At 43.0% G+C, this 20,549-nt stretch overlaps 1 protein-coding gene across 1 annotated transcript in view; it reads right to left on the minus strand.

The window, feature by feature from the left end:
• The window catches only part of PLCXD2 (phosphatidylinositol specific phospholipase C X domain containing 2), a 29,553-nt gene extending 10,735 nt beyond the window's left edge, over positions 1–18,818 (minus strand). The window contains exons 1-2 of the mRNA XM_083498730.1: positions 17,724–18,818; positions 383–843 (exon numbers count right to left, since the gene is read on the minus strand). Of these exons, the coding sequence (XP_083354856.1) occupies positions 383–843; positions 17,724–17,820 (558 nt within the window). The 5' untranslated portion in view covers positions 17,821–18,818. The remainder of the gene's footprint in view (positions 1–382; positions 844–17,723) is intronic.
• Between the last annotated feature and the right edge of the window lie 1,731 nt (positions 18,819–20,549).

Genomic DNA, 20,549 nt, shown 5'->3' on the forward strand with positions numbered 1-20,549 from the left:
TTTGGTTTCATTCAGGCCCCATAGCAGTCTTTTAAGGGGGTGAGGGCCCAATAAGGAACAGAAGCCATGAAAGATCGCAGCCCAAAAGTAACCCTAACAGTACTGAACACACACAATTAATGAATGTTATAGACAGGAATCAAACTGGGGCTTGCCTTACTGGCCAACTAGAGTTCTGTTCATGAAGGGACAAGGTATTATGCTACGCTTTTGAAATGCAGGATGAACTCAGGGGGAAATCTTCTGCTCCTTTCTCCAGCTCAGAGCAAAAAAGGTGCACTCCATGCTTGCCTCCCCATTCCAGCTTCAAGCAAGACACTTTCAATTCTAAGAGTTCTTTGAATTATAGAAATTTGTTGCCAAATGAGAAACGCTTTCCTACCTGCTGCTGCTTTTCCCAGAGGTTTTGTAATGTCACGTTTTCCACACACTCCTTTGGGCAGAGTCTTGATCCAAAAACCTCTTGGATCCTACTGATCAGGTATGCATGGTGGTTGTTGTCCATAGCATAGAAATGGTTGAAATCCAGGAAGATCACTTCCTTAGGGTGGTGTTCTAGGAAGGTGTTGATCTCCATCAGCCCATCCCATACTTTGATTCCGAACAAACCATGTATGAAGTAGATTTCTTGTCCTGCTTCACCTGGTTTGGAAGATACACGGAGGTCAAAGTAGCGGATTCCACCTTCAAGCTGCTCCTTGAATGTTAGGTTTTGTGTCACTGACCATTTCTTCATTACCTTCCTCACCAAAGAGATTTTAGCCAACCGCTTGATCGCCGTGGCTTGATCTGGTCCCACAGGAGATTTCTCATCAACCCAGTAGCTGAAGGAATCATGTGACCCTACAGAGAAGAAAGACAACATCATTTTAGTCCTACAACTTGGGGTTTGCCAAATGCTCTTTGCTGAAGCAGATTCTGGAAAACTGGATTCCATTCTTGTGTTGCTCATTTTTAACACTAGGAAAATCACTTAGGGCCACTTGTTAACACTTCTAAATCACTACACACAGCTGTAAATAGGGGTTATAAGACCAGATGGAGCTACTGCTAGGATGAGTTTGGTTCAACAAAAATGGAATACCATCAGCCAGGACTGTTGGGGGGAAACACAGTTGCAGTCACTGACATGTGGGCACCTCTCTCTCTCCACATGTTATTCAATTCAAGAGATTTATATTCTGCCTTTCTATACCAGAATTCCTAAGGCATTTAATTAAAATCAAAACAGTCACTGTTTTGCAGCATTACAAAAACATAGAAATGTTACTAACAATTATTTTTTTTAAAAAAACCCATCATATAGAACAGCTGCACGTATCCTCAGTGGAGGAATTTTACAGCCTGAACTGGCCCTTAGTTGTGGTGTTTGTTTTTGTAGTTGCATTCTGGGAGCCAGGATTTGGAGAAACAGAAGCTCCAATGTTAGATGTTTTGCACCTCAGTCTCCCCACCCAATATTTGGTGATGAGAAAATGTCAGCCATGGGTCATCAAAGGAAAGCCTTTGTCAATCTGCTGTCCTCTAGTTGTTTGGGACTGCAACTCTCATCAGCCCCAGCCAGGACAACTAAGGGCACCAGATTGGTAAAGGCTGCCTAAGGAGATAAGCAGGTGACCAGACTCCTGTGTAGACTCCTTGAAAGAAGACCCATGCACACAAATGAGAAAAACAGATGTTTCCAGCTTGCAATGTCAGGATTCACACACACCTTTACCATCCACCAATTCAGCATTTACCAACTCAGAATTTAACAAAACTTTGAACTTCATGTTTCACTGCCAAGACACTATTTTCTGTAAAAGTTACTGATATCCCCAGCTGGGACCTTGTCTAATGAGAAATGGTTATACAGAAATATTAGAAGCTGACAAGCAATAACCCCATTACAGTGGTACCTCGGGTTACAGACACTTCGGGTTACAGATGATTCAGGTTACAGACTCCGCTAACCCAGAAATAGTACCTCGGGTTAAGAACTTTGCTTCAGGATGAGAACAGAAATCACACTTACCTTAAGTTAAGAACAGTTTCAGGTTAAGAACAGACCTCCACAACGAATTAAGTTCTTAACCTGAGGTACCACTGTATTCAAATGTCATTTTTTGTAATACAGAAGTGTCTTCGGGAATGCAGTTAAAGGGTTAATTCTCCACACAAGTCAGCAGAGACAACTCATTCCCCTCAATGCATCTGCAGGCATCTTGCTACTCTCTTATCTGCGTTACTTGGTAAGTCACTTTGTATATAAACGAGCTCAAGTTACAGCATACTGTGTGGGTCCTGGTGGGAGATTGCAGGAATTGTTGATGGCTCTCTGCTGGAACTGTGAAGACTGTGAAGATTTGAGTGAAGACTTTTTCAAGAGATTTTCTGAGGAGGGAGTTGGAAAACTGCTAGACTTCAGAACTTGAGAGAATTCCGCCAGTTGCGGGACTTTGAAATCAACTGAACTAAAGACTTAGCTACGGACTTTAACCAGTGGCGTAGCGTGGGGGGTGCCAGGGGTGCCGGCGGCACCGGGCGCAACATTTTGGGGGGCGCGTTTGGCCAGCCCCCCTCGAGGAAGCGGGAACCTCTCCAAGGCGCAGCGCGCCGTCGGTGGAGGAAAAGAGCCGCGCAGCAGCAGCAGCAGCAGCAAAGCCGGGAGGAGGAGGAGGTTTTTTGCTCCTAGAAAGGAAGGGAAAATGCCTGTGCGTGTTACAGAGCGAATGCACTCATGCTTGCTTTACAGCCAGGAGGAGGGGGTGGAGCTGAGGAGGAGGGAGGGAAGGAGAGCCATGCCAGCAAAGCGGGCAGCAGCCGCTTACACGCGAGGAGGGACAGACGGGAGCCATAGCGAGCCGGAAAAAGCACTGCGTAGCCAGCAACAGCTGCTGCAGCCTCAGCTAGCAAAGGTCCGCGCGCTCTCTAAACGGAGCAATGAGGCTGCAGAGGGACGGCAGGGCACAGGAGGGCTCTGAGCCACGAGCGCAGTGAAAACCAGTAAAAAAGTTTTTAAAAAGGCTGCTGGGGACAGGAGGGCACGGGATGAGGGAGAGGGGGAAATTACGATTCTCCAGCGTCTCAGCTGATCCGCTGAGCAGGACTTGGGCCATTAGCTGTGTAAAGCAGCAAAGAGGGAGAGAAGGAGCAAAGCGGGAGAGGAAAGGAGCTGCTTACACTGCTGTAAGTGGCTGCTGTCCGGTTGGCTCCTTTAAAGCAACAGTGCTCTTTCCCTCCCCCCTCCCCCCTCAGCTCTCCGAAAAGCTCCTTCTCCACCTACCCCATGCGAGCTCCTTTTCCCCTTAGACCCCCCTCCTGCATTATTAGCCACATCCTTCTCCACCCACCCCACGCGTGTTCCTTGTCCCCTTAGCAGTGGCGTAGCGTGGGGGGTGCAGGGGGGGCGGCTGTACTGGGCGCAACATCTGGGGGTTAGGGTTAGGGGGCGCAAATCCACGGGTTAGGGGGCGCAAATTACTTGCCTTGCCCCGGGTGCTGACAACCCACGCTACGCCACTGACTTTAACACAGCAAGCACTTTGAAGCAGAGAGCCCTCTCTAGGTTCAGAGAGAGAAGACTACTTATAATAGGAGTACCGCAACCCCATAGTCACCTTTGACTGGATGTAACTGTCCAGGGGTCCTTTACCTTTGTGTGTGTATGTATAGTAGTGTATAGTACTGTATGTTGGTGTTGACCTAGTAAAAACAACTCTGCTAAACAGTTGTTTTCTGGGGTGAGCTTAATTGCTTGACTGAACTTCCCCAGAGTGTATACACCCAACACACCCAAATAAGGTGCTCCAGATAAAGCCATTCATTCCTGTGATGATTTACCCTCTGACACTGTAGCCTACCCTGGCCTAAGAAGGCGACATCCTATGTCTGCTATGCGATTGTGTTAGGTGAGAGAAATGCTTCCTAGATGTTTGCAGATCAAAGGCTTTAACTGCACATTCCATGTGCTAATATTGGACTAGTCTTACACTGGACAGTCTTCCAGCGACCGGCACCTGCAAACAAGTCAGAGATAGGGAGTAGCAAGCAGTCAGCTTACCATTAGCTTTACCCTCTGGATTACTTAGCCTGCTGCGTTGAACACTGATACATAATGTATCACCGTTGTCTTGTTATCTTAAGAAATATCTTCTTGTTAAAGGTACATCATATGCTAAACACTAAAGAGCACATGCTGGTATGATGACACATCTCGGCTGCTTCAGCATGTCATGGAAAGGCATAAATCATAGCTTGCTGTGCATGTACAAAACTCTACTCACTTCGCTCCTCCTGGCTCACAGAGGGATGAAAGGAAACATGATCTGTAGCCAGAGTTTGTTCTTGGAACATAGTCATTGTAACTAACATGATATTTTATTTTTAATTTCACCAGTTGTTTCCTTTAAAAAACAAACAAACACCAAACAGTAAAGTTTACAAAAAGGGGTTCCTTATTTGCAAAGAGTTATCAGACATATGCCATTTGCTGGGGGTTGGAATCCACCTAAAGTGTGCTTGGAAGCAGGCTCTTCAAAAACATGTCTCCTGCCATGCCCAGTTTGAGCTGCAAATGAGATGAAGGTCTTAAATGGATTACCTTGTTAGTGGCATTGAATCCACCTGGATGCCCACACTGTGTAGAAATCAAAACATCAATGTGCCGCATTCTGAGAATGCCAGCAACAATCAGCATCAAGAAGGATTTACGCTCCTCACTTCTTTGTTTAGGATTTTTTTATTTTTACTTTACACATTTGTTAAAAATTGGTTCTTTTGCTTTACACATGGAATTCTTGTTCAAAGCACTTCACATATTTGATCTTCAGAGACCGAACAACAGAAGAAAAAGAAATGTTGAAGAGGTAAGAGCTTCTTTCGCCTGAAGCCAGAGCAGACAAACAAAGAAGAATTTCTTCCTCTGTGACTGAATATAAATGACAGTGAGCTGGCACAAAACCATGTAAAAGGAAAGATGCCAGCTAATGAGAGTTACTCATACTCTGATCATCCAGGAGGAACTAAACGATGTCTCATAATCAGAACAAATCCAGCTCCCACACAATTCAAGGAAGCGCACAACAGCTTTTCAACATGCACTTATCGGGGAGCAAGTCCCATTACATAAGACTGTAAGAAGAACCTGCTAGATTGGGCCAATAGCTCACCTCGACAAGCACCCTGTTCTTACAATGGCCAATCAGATGCCTGTGGGAAGCTTGCAAGCAGGAGCAACAGTACTTTGCCCATCTTCAAGTCCCCGTAACTGCTATTCAGAGACATACTGCCGCTGACAGTGGAACATAGCTGTTAAGTTGTGGGCGAACATATCAGACGACACTGCGATTCTTCCAAAGCAGCTCTTTATTTGTAAGCTGGAACAGAACTAACTGAGGAGCTCAGTCAGCCCGCTTATATAGAGCTCCAGAACAATGTAACTGTTGCCATTTTCTAAAACTATCCAATCACTGAAAATCACTTTCGATCCTTCATTTGCATACAAACTATCCAATCACTGAACGTCACTTTCAATCCTTCATTTGCATAACTATCTACAGTATCCCCCTGCTGGCCCAGGGCGAGAACTTCAGTACATAACAATAGCCATCAATGGTGGATAAACATGCACTGTATTGCACTGAAAAGTCTAGAAAGCCACCAATGCACATGTACCCTTGGAATGCAACATAGCACGGGCAAACAACTGTTCTACAACCTATTTGCATGTTCACAAAATTAGCATATGGGCATATCACGCCCCTATTAAGCTCTCCCCCAACCCTCTTATCTTTTTAATCATAGAAGGTAACTACAGATGCAGAATTGCTTTTTTAATCTTGCTGTTTAGTGTCACAACTCAACCATTCTAACAGTGCGATGGTAAAAGGCCTTGTGAAAGAGTTCAATGTAAATTTAGCTTCGTGGCCACTCCATGCTCTTCAAGGCTATGAATGCACACATAAATCGAGCTTGATAGCAATATTCATGCATTCAGATTCTTCTCAATATACAGTACTGGTCTCCGTGGAAAAGTTATTATTCCAATAAAAACCAATAAATGTTACTGAAAAAGAAAGAAAATTAATGTTGCCATTCCTCCCTTACAAGAATTTCAGAATGACAATGGAATGACGATGCATTAGCTAGCAATCAGAGCACAGAGTTAAGTACAAAGATTTGCGGGCCCTCACATGACTATAAGTACCTCCAGTGTGAAGTGAGGCTAATCCCTTATATGTATATTGGTTTTTCCATCTGTAATCTACCTAATTCGTTGCACTGGAAGAAGCTAATATTCACAATCCACAAAACCATTTTAGAGCCAGCTGATTCCAGCAAATCATGCACACTGTCAGTCAAACGGTTGTATTTGAAAATCTAAGAAAGATTTGCAAAATGCCCTCTCCCAGTTTTCCAGAAAATAAGCTTCTTTTTTTTTAAAAAAAAAAAAAAGGACTACAACATTCTGCACCTTTACAGCAGAAGTCCTGTCATTTGAAAAAGTACATATCAGAAGGGAAAATGCATGTTAAAACACACATATTTAAACTAATATTTCTCAGCTTTAAAAAGAAAACTGATTTGTCTTCCATATATTTGAGAAGAAAGTGAAAAGGCTGGGTTAGTTGTGTCAGTTGAGTCAGAGAGAGGGAGAGAGGAACAGGGGAGAGTGATTGACTTTGCTTAATTTAACATGTCATGCCCTTTGGATAATCTCTTTAGCCTTCCTAAGATTCTTGCAATTAGCCCAGCCAATTGCAAACCCATCACTAGCACCCCTTGCTAAGCAGTCACTATGTTGAATAACAACAGCAAGTATATACACAATATTTGTAAATTATTTCTATCATTTCTAAAGGAGTTACAGGAGCCTCATTTGAACTTGCTGTAGAGTGTATGGGTTATTCTAAACACATCTGTCCAGGAAGTGGAAAAGTAGCTACACCTCAAGGAGCAGACAAGTCTATCTGTGTGGGCCCTATGTTCGGGATGGAAAACTGGTGTGCCTCCATATGTTGTTGAATTCCGCATACCTTCAGTCCTGGCAAGCATGGTCTGTGATCAGGAGATCCATCAGTTCTCCATCCTTGTCCTATGCAGGAAAACAATTATTCCCAATCTTGGGTCTCCAGCTGTTTTTGGACTACAGTTCCCATCATCCCTGACCACTGGTCCTGCTAGCTAGGGATGATGGGAGTTGAAGTACAAAAACAGCCAGAGACCCAAGTTTGGGAAACCCTGCAGTAAAAGGCTAAATATTATTTTGGTCCCAGAAAGCTACCCTCTGTAGTATATACTGTAATTTCCAAACACCGCCATACATTTTCAGAATAGCATGTGCTATAAAAAAAAGTCTGTATGAAAATATGTTGCATTTTGTTCTCAAATAGTAGATACACCACCATAAATCTTCATAAAATGCCCCCTCAGGTCAACTGTGGAAAAGTGCTTTTTTATTTATTTCCTGGCTGCCAGTTTGGCACTGCACTGCACTAGCAAGAAAGCAAAGCTGACCTAGTTGGAAATGCACCCAGTAAAACCTCATGAGGCTTGAGAATTCAAATCGTTAACAAGCCGATTAGTATCTTTAAACCAGCCTTTAAAATACAAGCTAACTGAACTGCTCATTCCACTTTGGTTGTTAGAAGGCTAAGGGCTGGAGGAAACATTATGTTGACAAATTAAGCCAAATGAATAACACAACTGAACTCTCTTGACAAGCAAACTGATTTAATAGAGTTCTCTTCAGTGCTGCAGCAAAGAGACAAGGAAGGCCATCAAGAGCCTTCTTGGGGCCAACTTAAATGTTCTGCACAGTTGGGTTGGAGTTCTTGTGTACAGCAGATTCAGTGGCAACATTTGAGACCGGGAGAAAGATGGGGCAGAGGCTGCTTAACCATTTCCCTTCTTGCTATTTTTTCCACTTTAAAAATGCAGCTTCTAGGGAGATTTTTCTCTCACATGTCAAAGCATTTGAATGCTTAGGGGGTTCTGCTGAGTATTTTTAGACCATGTTCTCATAGCCACATAGGGGCATAGTAGCCGTGGGATACATACTCATCTTCACTCCTAGCCCTACCCAGGGCATGCTGAGTCAATAACATGCACTCACTACCATTTCCTCAATCCTGTTTTCAGCACCCCCATCACTAACCCGCATTAAGAAACGTTTGCAGACATGGTTCAGCAGCAGAGATCAGCATGATGTGACGATGCACACGAGACAGCAACATGGAATTCTGCTTAGCATTCACACATGCTCTCTTTCTAAGAGGTCATTTTGACACTGAATTGGATCTTTTGAGATAGATGCTCAGTGGTTTCAAAACACTTATTCAAATTCAGCCCAGGGTCATTTGCTGTTTGAAATCAGCAGGTCTAATGCATGCAACCATTTTTAAAAAAAATAAAAATAAAAAGATCACCATGATCTTTCTGGGATAAAAGTGAAAATGTCATACACAGCAAAAGTGGCAAATACACAATACTAAGAAACTAACAATATTCTGGATACTGAAATTTGTTGCTTTTCCAGGGGCAAATTATTTCAAGATGATGAAGATGATGAAGATTTTTACAGTGGCTCATCCACATCCATCTCCTTTCTCAGAGATATGTTCTCATATCTGCTTTTAGATACTGTCTCTGCAGGTGTGATATAATTTTGACTTTTGCGCACTTACTTCTTTCCCATATAGAAATCCAAGCAGAAGTTTTGGGCTATTGATAAATGTTATCAAATGTATGAATTTGGCATACTAGAGCTGAAGGCTAATCTCACAGCAAAGTCAGTATCTGCTCCTTTAGGGAAAAATCTAGCAATCTAGTAGGCAATTATAGACTGACCTGCCCACTGCAGCGCACTGTTTGGAAGCCCAATTAACCAGCATCAAGCTTTTAAGTATAATGTTTGTTCTATTCAAACTGTTTTGTGGAGTCCTAATTATGCTGCTGTAAATTAGAGATTAAATAAAGCAGGTTTTTTTTGTAGTGGTGTTACCTTCTCTAAATTTGCATCTCTGCATTTTCATGCTGACATGACCTCCAAGAAAACAGATGGTCAAGCTTAGCTGCTTTGCCCTTCAATGAATCTCTTCATCAGCCTATTCTAGATTGGTCCCCATGCCATAGGAGTAGAAATCTGTTCCCCTCTTAGCCAAGCTTTTAAAGGGAAGCATTTGTCTTTATGCTTCCTACATTTTTCCTGGGCTGTGTGTATTTTCATACTACAGAAAATGATTTTGCTGTAGGTCAGGGTCCAAGAGTCAAAGTTAAGCCATGAAGTATTTTACAGTCATTATCTGTAATCTTCTGTGAGTTCAGTTCCACATTGTACAAGTACATTGCAAGGTTATTACTTTCCATGAGCATGTATTACAAATGAATCACAGCTTGAGTAAATGAAATGACAATTGCAACAGCATTCTAGGTCCTGCCCCAAAAGTGACATAAGGTGGCATGGAATCTTCAAATGCCTTCACTGTGTTGCAGAATCTTTATTTTGTTGAATCAAGGGAGGAAAAATGTGGAATAGAAAATGCTGATGGCAGAATTGCAGCATATGTCAGAGAAGTCAGAGGTCGCCTCTTGTGCAACATTAAACAATGTTTCCATTTAACCAAGTTTTGTTCTAATTTCAATGCTTAACATGGAATGCCTTCTGTCTTTTACTAGACGATCATCAAGGTGCAAAGGTAATTTCAACTACGTACATGTTAACTTGGGGAAGTGGAAAATTAGCAGTTAGCACCCACTTCAAATATTTCGTCCTTGTCTCATCAATGCACACTTGCCCATCAACACCTGTCCTCTTCAAATTTATGTTCACCACATTCTCTCTCTCAAATTGAAATCCTGGAATTGCAAACACCAGAGATATATGACAAGTGAGTCTGTGATGGAATTTCCTCGTTACCACTGTCAAAGGGTTTAGCCCTCTCAAGATAACAGCTTCAGGTTTTGGGCGATTTCAATAGCTATTGAAAACTGCTATCTCAGGTGACACATGCATAATCTCACTGAAGGAGATCCGCATAGTAATAAGCCTACCACAGACAAGATCTTTTGATGTCAGTACTTTTCATAACAGGATGAAGCAATAACATGGTTAGGATGTGTGACGGTGTGTAAGTGGTATGTGTGTGTGTTTGTGTGTATGGTGTGTGAATACATGTGCATAAGAGTGTGGACCTTACTGCATATTTGGCTATAACCACTCTGCTATGCAGCCCCCAGAGAAAAGTGGCCCCTCAAGCTGAAAAGGGATATCCATCCCTCGTTTACTGTGAAGACTTAACACATCCAGAGTAAGAATAATATGTGTGGACAGCTAGGTTGGTTAGAGTGCGGCACTGATAACGCCAAGGTTGCAGGTTCAATCCCTGCATGTGACAGCTGCATATTCCTGCACTGCAGGAGGTTGAACTAGGTGATCCTTCCAACTCTACAATTTTATGATTCTATTATTAATGTGTGCAGCAGTAATTGATAAGAATAACTGTTTACACCAAGAGCAGATCAGTGTGTATTAAACATTAAACTGGTTTTTAAAAGAAAAGAAAAACAACAACCCAGAAATGGTTAAAAGCATCTGACAGACTTTTAGCTTTTTATGAAGCAAATTATTCAAAGTAGGGTAATAAACACGTGCAGTCATAGACCTAGCATCACAGGCTGTAAGAATCATGATTTTGCTAAGTGCTGAGGGAGGGACGAGAGCGGAAGGGCGTAGTGCAGGCTGTGAAGAGAAACAGCTGAGCCTATCCTCATGGAAAGAATTGTGTCAAAACCCAGTGAAACTACTATCCAGCACGGACACAGAGAGATGAAAGGAAGGGAGGAGGGGGTGGAAGAGAGAAGGGACAGTTCAACAGATGCCACAGAGATTAAAGGCAGCAGCTAGCAGATCATCATTTTCCTGGAGTTAGTTCTAATACTGGAAAAACAGTGCAGAAAACATAATTCTTGAAACTCGGACCATAAGCCACTCTTTCTTATGTTTTATCCTGCATCACACATTTTAAATGTTTGATGAGTTATTTTAATATTTTGTAAAAAGCAATGGTAACATATAATTAATCATTGTCATTTACGGTTTTCTAGTTGAGCAAGTAATCAAATAATTAAGAAATCAAACACAGACTTTAAAAGAACCTGTTGCTATTTGTTAAACTTCAGACAAATGTAGCACAGATTGAAAGGAGTCCAATGCAACTTATTTTTTTATTATTTGAACTAATTCAGGCTGGTTCAAAACTATTTTGAGGAAATTGTAAAGAATACCTTATTCATTGCCCTCATACAAGCACACACAATCCTCTTACACCATTTCGCCAAATTAATTTACCATGCTTTACTCATGCTTCTGTTTAAAGCAGAGCTGGGTCTATCGACACACACAAGGGAGCTTTTAGGAGGGGCTGAAGATGTTATTAGACTGCGCCCCTTCCCCGGAGGTGCACCATTGCTGGTGGACATCCGGGACCTCGTGGTGACCCAGGAGTGGGCGGAGGGGTGCTGCCCACGTCATCAGGGCTCCCGGCAGTGTCACACACCCTGGACTTGACATTAATCTGGTCCCAGCTTTTGGAGAGGCGTTGTTGGCGGGATTGCCCCCATCTGGTGGCAATCAATAGGGCCAAGAGAATTGCTAATTGTGCGGTGGAATGGAAGGGCTGGGTGATACGGCACCCCGCTATTATGTCCGACCAGGTGGCCTTGTTTCGTAACGATGGTGTTCACCTTTCTGATAAGGGTAATGATATTTGGCTGGTTGATATTGTTGAGGGCATTAGGTGTTGGTTGCAGGTGAGGTTGTTGGCGGCAAGCCTTTTGGCTTGAGTGGCGGTTAGGCATTGGGTAAGCCTTGTTTATGGGAGGGGAGGTTGTTGCCTCTGCCTGCCCCTGCTTGTTAAGGGTATCCCATTAAAGGGATCTGGGGGTGTGGTTCCTGTCCAAAGCCTGGGCGTGGGCTAGGGCCATGCCATGACCCCATCAGTGACCCTGGGGGTGCTCTCAATTGATGTATATAATAGGGCTCCCCCTTATCGGTGGTTGACCCTTGAGAGACTTCCTGCAGATGGGTAGGAGAGCCAGGATATAGTCTGGCTTCACCCAAATGCCTAAGCCAAACCGCTAACATCTGTAACCACTAAAGTTGTGGCGTAATTTATCCCATTAACCCAACATACTTGTGTCTGTGTGTTTATTTCTGTGGGGAACTTCAGAGCCAGGGCCTTGTCAAGCAATTCTAACCAATCAGGACCACCTGCAAGAAATCCACCATTTATATTGCATTTGACCAATATAAACTTTAGTGTAACAATTCTGAATGAGTTAAGCTAGCCAACTTGCCAAAATGAGTTTACTTGTTTGCAATGGTAAGTTAAAGGACACCAATGGCCGTCATCTAAGTGGCTAGAAATTTGGCTTAGCAAACAGCCATACTGGTGCCCATGAATTTGAATGTTAGAAGCCCGTGACATAAAATGTCATGTGCTATAAGGAAGTAAAACATTTGTTCCTGATGTATGCTGGTTAAGGAAAAGTGAAAAAGGCAAGTCAATAGCTTGTCATCATTTCCCTGCATCTTCCTAAACTTGCTGCTAAAGAATAGGAACCTTGTATGTGCCATTACCCAATCCCATGTGTCTTGTTTAATCATATGCCAAGCTTGGATGAGCATCTATTAAACTTGATGATTTAACAAGCACCTACGTATTCAGCACACTGCTATCAACTCTTCTTCATCACAGGGATTACACTTGCACAGGGTTCATCCACGCTTCTGTTGGTGTGACAATTTCTAGTCACAGGTTCATGATTTGTAGGTACAGGTCTGAGCAGTGGGGTGGGGGGTTGTCCCACTGTTTACTGTTAAATCATAACATGTGCGATAACCAGCCTCATATAATCAACATACTTAAATCTAATGTATGAATGGGTTAATACCAGGCTTAGCAAGGTCACTTCCCCTTACCTTGGGAGAAAATGCATAATCAATCCTACTATTCAACCTCTAGTCTACCTGAGAAGCTCAACATGTGAAGAGGTTTGAGCTGGTTGCTCCAGCTCAGAATACATGGCTCTCCCATTCCATATTGTCACAATTTCACTGAGCAAACATTAACCAAGAAACAAGTGTTTTTTTATTGACACATATAGAATACATAACTACTACTGAGGAATATAATTAAGGTTTGATGCATCCCTTCCACTCATTACTAATATTCAGAAGAAGACAGCATGCAATTTCAGCATGATCAGTTATGTAAGGTACATCAAGTACTATAACATATTCATATTACACCATAGGACAGATAAAATTACAACAAGTAACTGAGGCTGAAGTCCTATTCCCACTTAAATGAGAGTAAGCTCCATTGATCTCAATGGGACTAACTTCTGAGTTGATATGCATAGGATTGCACTGTTAAATAGATACAGAGACGGCTTAAGTTGCTTAGTGTAAAAGCTGCAAAGTATCTGGCTCATGATAATAGGAAATTATTTCAGTACTCAATGTGACTTACCAATGTACAGCATCGCTCAGAGTGAACTGATATGCTATGCTTACTGGAGAAAGAAAACAACAACAAAATATTGGATAGTATTAACTTCCAGGAGGGAGACTAAAGCCAGTAAAAGAAATTGGTTATAATTCAGCTGTGAAAACTAGAGATATGGGGAGTTAGCCAATATTAATCATACTTGAATAAGAAGAGATACAACAGAGATATACAGAATGATGTGGAGAAAGTGGATAGAGAAAAGTCCCGTCCCCCCCAATACTAGAACTCAAGAAGAGCCAATGAAGCTGAATGCTGGGAGATTCAGGACTGGAAAAAGACAGTACTTATTCACACAGCTCACAATTTCTCATGTTATCTTTATGTTAAGGCACATCAATGGAATGACTAGAATAAACAGTAGAAATCATTTGAGCATTACTCATTATCAGCATTATGGCACGTGGCTATTTATGATGTAAGCATTAATAACTAAAGGAAGCCATACCTAAAAGTTATCATTGCTAGCTACGTTTCATTCCATATATGCTTTTGACTGAAGACAAAGTCCTAAAGGACTGAAGCCTCAAGCAGCCTCTGGGGCTAGAAGTGCCTATGCCCAGCCAAGGCTAGTCTGTTAGCTATGGCTTCTCCTGAACCCAGATAAGAGAAGCACCATAGCTCAGTGGTAGAGCATCTGCTTTGCATGCAGTCCCTAGTTCAATCCCTGGAGTCTTCAGGTAGGGCTTGGCAAGAATCCTGCCTGAAATTCTGGAATGCTACAGCCAGGGAGCTCTTCTTATCTCTCCCCATTCTATTCCATTGGCAGCATACGCAAGGCCTCTCACAACTAGATAGAGGAACTAGATTGGCATAGATGTGGTGCCCTCTACATTATTGGACTCCACTTCCCATCAGCCCAACCAATCTAGCCATTGAACAGGGATGATGGGGGTTGGCTATCCCTGAACTATAGAAGACCTGCAAATTTTGATAAAGATAGCCTCTTTTTTGTAACATTATAATTATCAGTTTTATGGTCAATTTTAGATGTTGAGCCATTTTGGAAAATGCAGTAGCAGGGTCTAGGTTTGGAGAAAGTTCTTTCAATAAGCCAATCGACCTCTAAATTCAAAACATGTTTTCATATCTCCTCAGTCTCACTAGACATTAAAATGAGATTAGTTTTAATAGGGATACACTCCCCATCCCTTATCACGAAACATATGGAGGATTATGAGCAGACATTTACTGGAGCAGTTGTACTGTTATGCCCCAACAGGGCCTTTCATAGACTTATTAATATCTTGAAGAGCAGGGCTGAAGCTGTGGTTCTGCTGAACTGCGACATTCCTTGTTTGACAAGTGTCCTGCAAATGCAAAACATGACAAGCCAAATGCCAGGTCGTGTCTAGCTGTGCTTTGCCAGTTCTGGGAGATGAACAGACATGGTCATTACTACAGCAGAACAATGATTCATCTAGTCTGGTATCCTGTCTCTAGCAGAAACCAACGATGAATATTTCTAAGAAAAGGTCACCCTTCCTCAATAATAAGCCTATAATTGCAATAATACACAGTCTACCTAGGCTGTGTTGGGGAATGTTGTTTGACCTCAGCTAGTTATCCGATTACATCCTAAAGCCGGAGACAGTACTGAACATTTTATCCTGGTTAACCAGGCTCATTTACAGTTATGTTCAACCACCATTCTCTTTATCTTAAAAAATGGGAAATTATTCTATCACACCTTTATGGGCACTGGGCAGAGAAGTGTATCATGCAGAATACACATGCACATGAGTATGTATGTAAATGTGTTTCCTCTCCCCACTCCCCAGGAAGAAACCAGGCATATATAGTCATCTGTGCTATTTGAATTCAGTTCAGTAACAAAACATTAGGTCACAGGAAACCCCTTTAGAGAACAGCTTGACCCTATCACCTTTTTGATAAGACTTTGGCAGTGGTACCAAGAATGAGTATTCTCTGCAATCAAATGTCAAGTTTTGTGCATATCTTCTCATTAAATCCTTCACATAAATAACTCCAACTTTCACTGGCGCAGTGACATGAAAGCTATTTAGGCAGCAGAGACTCAGGGGGGGATTATGGGGTGTATCCAAGTCCTCTTTTAAAGTGGACTTCCACTTGTGCAGTGGAACTTTCTCATCCCTTCCTCTCCCCTCCCCACAACATCAAAATCTAGTCCAGACTGCCCGGAAACCTTGCAGAGCAAGGGGTAATCAGCAAATATCTGCTTTCCAGTGCTTAGCTTAGTTGCCCCCATCACACACACATCCCCAACAATGACAGATACAGGTGGGAATTCCGCCTCCACTGATGGTTCTACAGCAGTGGCTAGTAGTCCCCATAGGAAAGCTTCTTCAATACTGTACTAGTATGAGTGTTTGAACAGGCCTTTACTTATTCAGAGGCTGTTTGAGGGGGATACAGGTTTGGGAACCTGAGCAACAAACCATTTAGGTGGATTCTTTTTTAAAAAAACAACAACCACAAAACCCCAGTCTGCAGCTGTACTTGTTTTTCTGTTCTTTTTTCAAGAAAGCTTTTATTGTTGTTGTTGTTTTTAATTGCTAATCACTTTTGAGATGTTTCACCAGAATATATGCGCAAATGAAAATGAACAAATGGTAAATAACCATACTGTAGCCAGGTACAAAAGTTACTGGTAAGGTGGTCCATTTCAGGTGGAAGATTAGAGGATGCCCTTAAACAGCAAGACACTGACAACTAGTTACCGCAGATTTAACCACAAAGAGAGGATCATTTCTTGAATGACACCAGATTGTTTTGAGCCACATTTGACTAGTGCTCAGATATTTAACAAATGGATATGTGACTGGGAGAATGGAATACCTCTGCACCAAAGAGGTTGAAACATAGGAGAAAAACACATCCAGGGCAATAAGCTCTTCCCAAGATATATATTTCAGAGTCAACACTTTCTAGTTGTAAATACATCTAGTTCTTTGATCAAGCACTAAGCAACTAGTCTAGAGTGTTTTCCTCCACTTCCTAATACTGCAGCCCTAGAAGCACCTTGTTTCCTTATTTTTTTAGGTTTTAATAACTTTGGTGATTACCCCAGTTTCCAAAAACTCAAAAATTATGCTGCAGATTGGTATTCTGAAATAACCACACACCACACATTCCTTGAGAAAAAATAATTGAAAAGAGCAGCTTCTGCTAGCAAACCTTCCTTTTGGGTACTATCCAAAAGAGGCCTTTCATTTTTTGTTGTTCTGCCTTGCCTGAAGATTGGTGAAAACACATTAGGGAAACAATAGTTTTCCAAAATGTTTTTGTTACCTATGGAGTATCTAACCTGTTTCAGTGAATACCCCTGATTTAGCTGACAGCATAGAATAAATCAACAATAAAATCTGAAACCCCATAAACAGGAAGGGAAAGACATCTTAACCCACCCTCATAAATAAAACTGCAATCAGAAGTACTTTATGTTTGTGTGTTAGTCACCCCACCAAAACAATACAATTTAAGATCTCATTTTCCTCATTGTGATAGTATGGTTTAAGATTGATGATTTACTCCACGATTGCCTAATAACAGCAAAACTGTATTAATACTTCACATTTTGTACAGCACATTAAAATGTTTCACAAACATTATCCAACATAGCTCAGTTGGCAGAGCATGAGACTCTTTATCTGGGGGTCGTGGGTTCGAGCCCCATGTGGAGCAAAAGATTTCTGCATCGCAGGGGGTTGGACTAGATGACCCCTGTGGTCCCTTCCAACTCTTTGATCTATTATCACATACATCCAGTGCTTTTTTTTTTCCTAGGGGGGACGCATACCCCTAAAGATTTGTGAATCTTTTTACTTCTGTCCATTTACTGTATTTATTTTCCCCGATTTGAACTATAAAATGGGGATTTTCTCGAGTCCAAATGAGAGCACCCCCAAACATTTTTTAAAGGAAAAAACACCACTGCATACATCTGTAATCGTTACAACAAGCGAAGTCAGCGTTATCCCACCGGAGCGGTGGTGCTGAAATAGAGAGTGGCTTCCCTGGGATTCCCTAACTGGTTCGGCTAAGTCTCTTAACCACTAGGCTACACCGCTTAGAAAACAAACAAAACCCCCTTCCTAGTAATTCGGGTGGATTCCCCGACACAAGCAAGCCAAGAAGGAGCAGGTGCTCCAGGGATACCCTAGAGGAGCCCAAAGCAGGGCAGGGTGTTACCTGGGATGGCCAGATTGGCCAGAGGAAGAGCGCTGAGGGCGGGCGGCAGGGAGCCCATCCAGTGCGCGCTGCTGCTGCTGCTGCTTTCCAGCGCCATCCTCTCCGCGGCACTCCGTTGCCCGTTGCCGAGGCTGCTCTGGCTCGCCGCTTCCCGCTTCCCGCTTCGCCCAAGTCCTCGTCAGCAGCCGCGGCGTCTCCTCGGAGGTCTCGTCCACCTGCCGCTCTCTGGGTCAGCCAGCGCCCGCGGCTCCCTTTCTGCCATGCTCCGAGCGGCTGCCTCGCCGCCGCCTCTGCGGCTTAATCCCGCCTTCGCGCCAAAGGGGCTCGCTCAGGACGCCTGACCTCACGCTCCCTCTGCCAGGGGCTCGAGCGGAGGCCCCGCCCTCCCCGCTGACGTCACAGCGCGCGGGTCCCCGCGGCGCACCTGGCAGGCGAGGGCAGAGGAGTCCCGCATTTGCGCCAAGAACAAGCCTGAGGACGTCTCCCACGGGAGCGCGCACCAGCGAGCGGTCAAAACAAATTATCGCTCTCCGGCCAAGCCTCGGCGCGCTGATTGGCTGGCGACGAGCTGATGGCACAGCCCTCCCTTCGTCGCGTGTCAGGGTTGCTGGCACAGCCGGTTGGTACAGGAGGGCAGTTCCCAGCCAGCCGCCCATTGGTTGAAGGCTGGCTCAGCGCTAATTGGGCTAATTTTCTCCAGGGCGCTCCCAACGTGCTCAGTTTGCGGATTCTTTGAGGGCACGTGGCGCTAAGGTGGCAGAATCATAGAATCGGAAGGTACCCCGTGGGTCATCCATCCCAACCCTCTGCGCTGCATGAATTTCAACTGAAGCGTTCGTGGCAGATGGCCGTGCAACTTCTCCTTAAAAACCTCAAAGGAAGGAGAGTCCGCAGCCTCCAGATGGAGATCATTCCGCTGTCAAACAGCTCCTGCTTTCAGAAAGCATCATCTGGAGGGGACACAGGTTTCCTTTCCCAGTTTTGAAGGAAACATTAAAAATGAAACTCCAGGATGGACAAACGTCTGATGAAGTTGGTTCTCTATTCAGCAAAAGCTTCTGCTGCAATAAACATGTTAGCTGCAAGTTGATACAGGGCATTATTATGTGTGTGTGTGTGTGCAACTGTTTGTGTCTCTGCAGTAGGAGTGTAGTAGCCAAAAGGATCCTTTATGATTTTTCATTTTTTGGGGGGGATGAGGCTCATCATCTGACTGTCATTTGTGAGAGAACACTCAATTTTACCCACTTTCTCCAGAAGTTGCTTTTATCTCTTTTGTCAAGATCCTTACTTTTTAAAAGGGTGAAAAAGCATTGGACAAAAATCGTTTTTGAGATATTTTTTTTAAAAAATTATCATTGTGTGTAACTATTAAAACAAAACAGGATCGGCACAATGAGGTTGGAATCCTTTATCAAATAAATAAATAAATAAATAGAAACTCTTCCTCTGTAATCTCATTTCAGCTGCCCTACTTATTTCCAAAGCCTTGACAACATGCGTCTACCATTTCTTTTCTGTAAAGTAGATCAAACTCGAGCAGCAGGATAAATAAAGCCGCGTTCTAATGTTTGTTGAAATGTGCTTAGTGGCTGTGGTTGCAAGTCTGCTTTGAAACAAATACTGAAGCACACTCACTCTGTTTCTTCTTCTTTTTGATGCTGGTGCATGCAATAAAGCTAAATGCAAAACTGTTCTGAATAGCTATACTCTGTTACAAGGATGGGAGTTCCTCCAAATGTTGTTGAACTATAACTCCCATCATCCGTGACTTTTTGCTGCACTGGCTGGGGCTCATGCAGTATAGAAGCAAACAACATCTGGAGAGACACAGGCTACCCCCCCCCCTTCAGCGAGATCGTGCTACTGTAGCAGTAGCAGTACAGCTGAAACAACAGTATTTCCCATGGTTTCCACGAATATTTTTGATGCTAGGTCTGTATGCTACTATTCCTTCTGATTAGCTAAAGCAAAAAACAAAAACACAAAACATGCAAAATAAGAGGACTCAAGCATTGTTTCTCCGGGTTGCAGAATTTTGCTTTTTTTGTGGGATTTGGATTAGCTTGGCACAGCAGTTTGATTATGTTTTGTTTAGTACAAAGAACGCACAGAGCAGAATGATGAACTGAACTGGTCTTTGGTCTGATCTTGCAGGGATCGCTTGATGTTCTTAATGTTCCCCTCTATTTTCATGATCAAATCATCTGTCCAAACTGTTATGTTCCTCAGTGGTTAAAAAACAAAATACCAGTGTCTGTATCGTGCCTGTATTCTCTCTCTGAGATAGAAACATGCCAATCTTGTTCAGAAAAATCGTGCAAGAGAAAGGGTTATGTATCCCCCGCAGTCTTCATCACAATAACAGCCAATATAGCTGCATTTAGGGTATATCTCACAAATGTCATAGCATAAGGTTTGACCTCTTTCTTGTAATTCCGCCCTTCCATCTTACTTTCAAAGATAAACAAATGCACTTTGCTACCAATGGGCCAAAATACACAAGACCCTGCATAACAAACATCCAGCTGAAGTTAACTCTGATTGACAGTGCAATCCTATTTATGTCTAATTGGAAATAGATATGCCTCTACAGTTTAGTTCAGTGGGGCTTATTCCCTGTAAGTAATCCTAACTCCCATACACTACCCTGTGTGACTTTATGGAGTGACAGGGCTACTGCCACATGTGCATTCTTGCTTTGCAGAGGGCAGCAGCACTGGGGGGTGGGACAGCTCCATCCAATTCAACTTCCTCACCCAGTCTGGCATCCCAGCCAGAAATACAGCTTCAGTTTGTTGCAACCAATTTGTTCTCTGAGGTTCA

This window comes from Podarcis liolepis, assembly GCF_965112155.1.
Source record: "Podarcis liolepis genome assembly, chromosome: 4".
Classification (NCBI taxonomy): domain Eukaryota; kingdom Metazoa; phylum Chordata; class Lepidosauria; order Squamata; family Lacertidae; genus Podarcis; species Podarcis liolepis.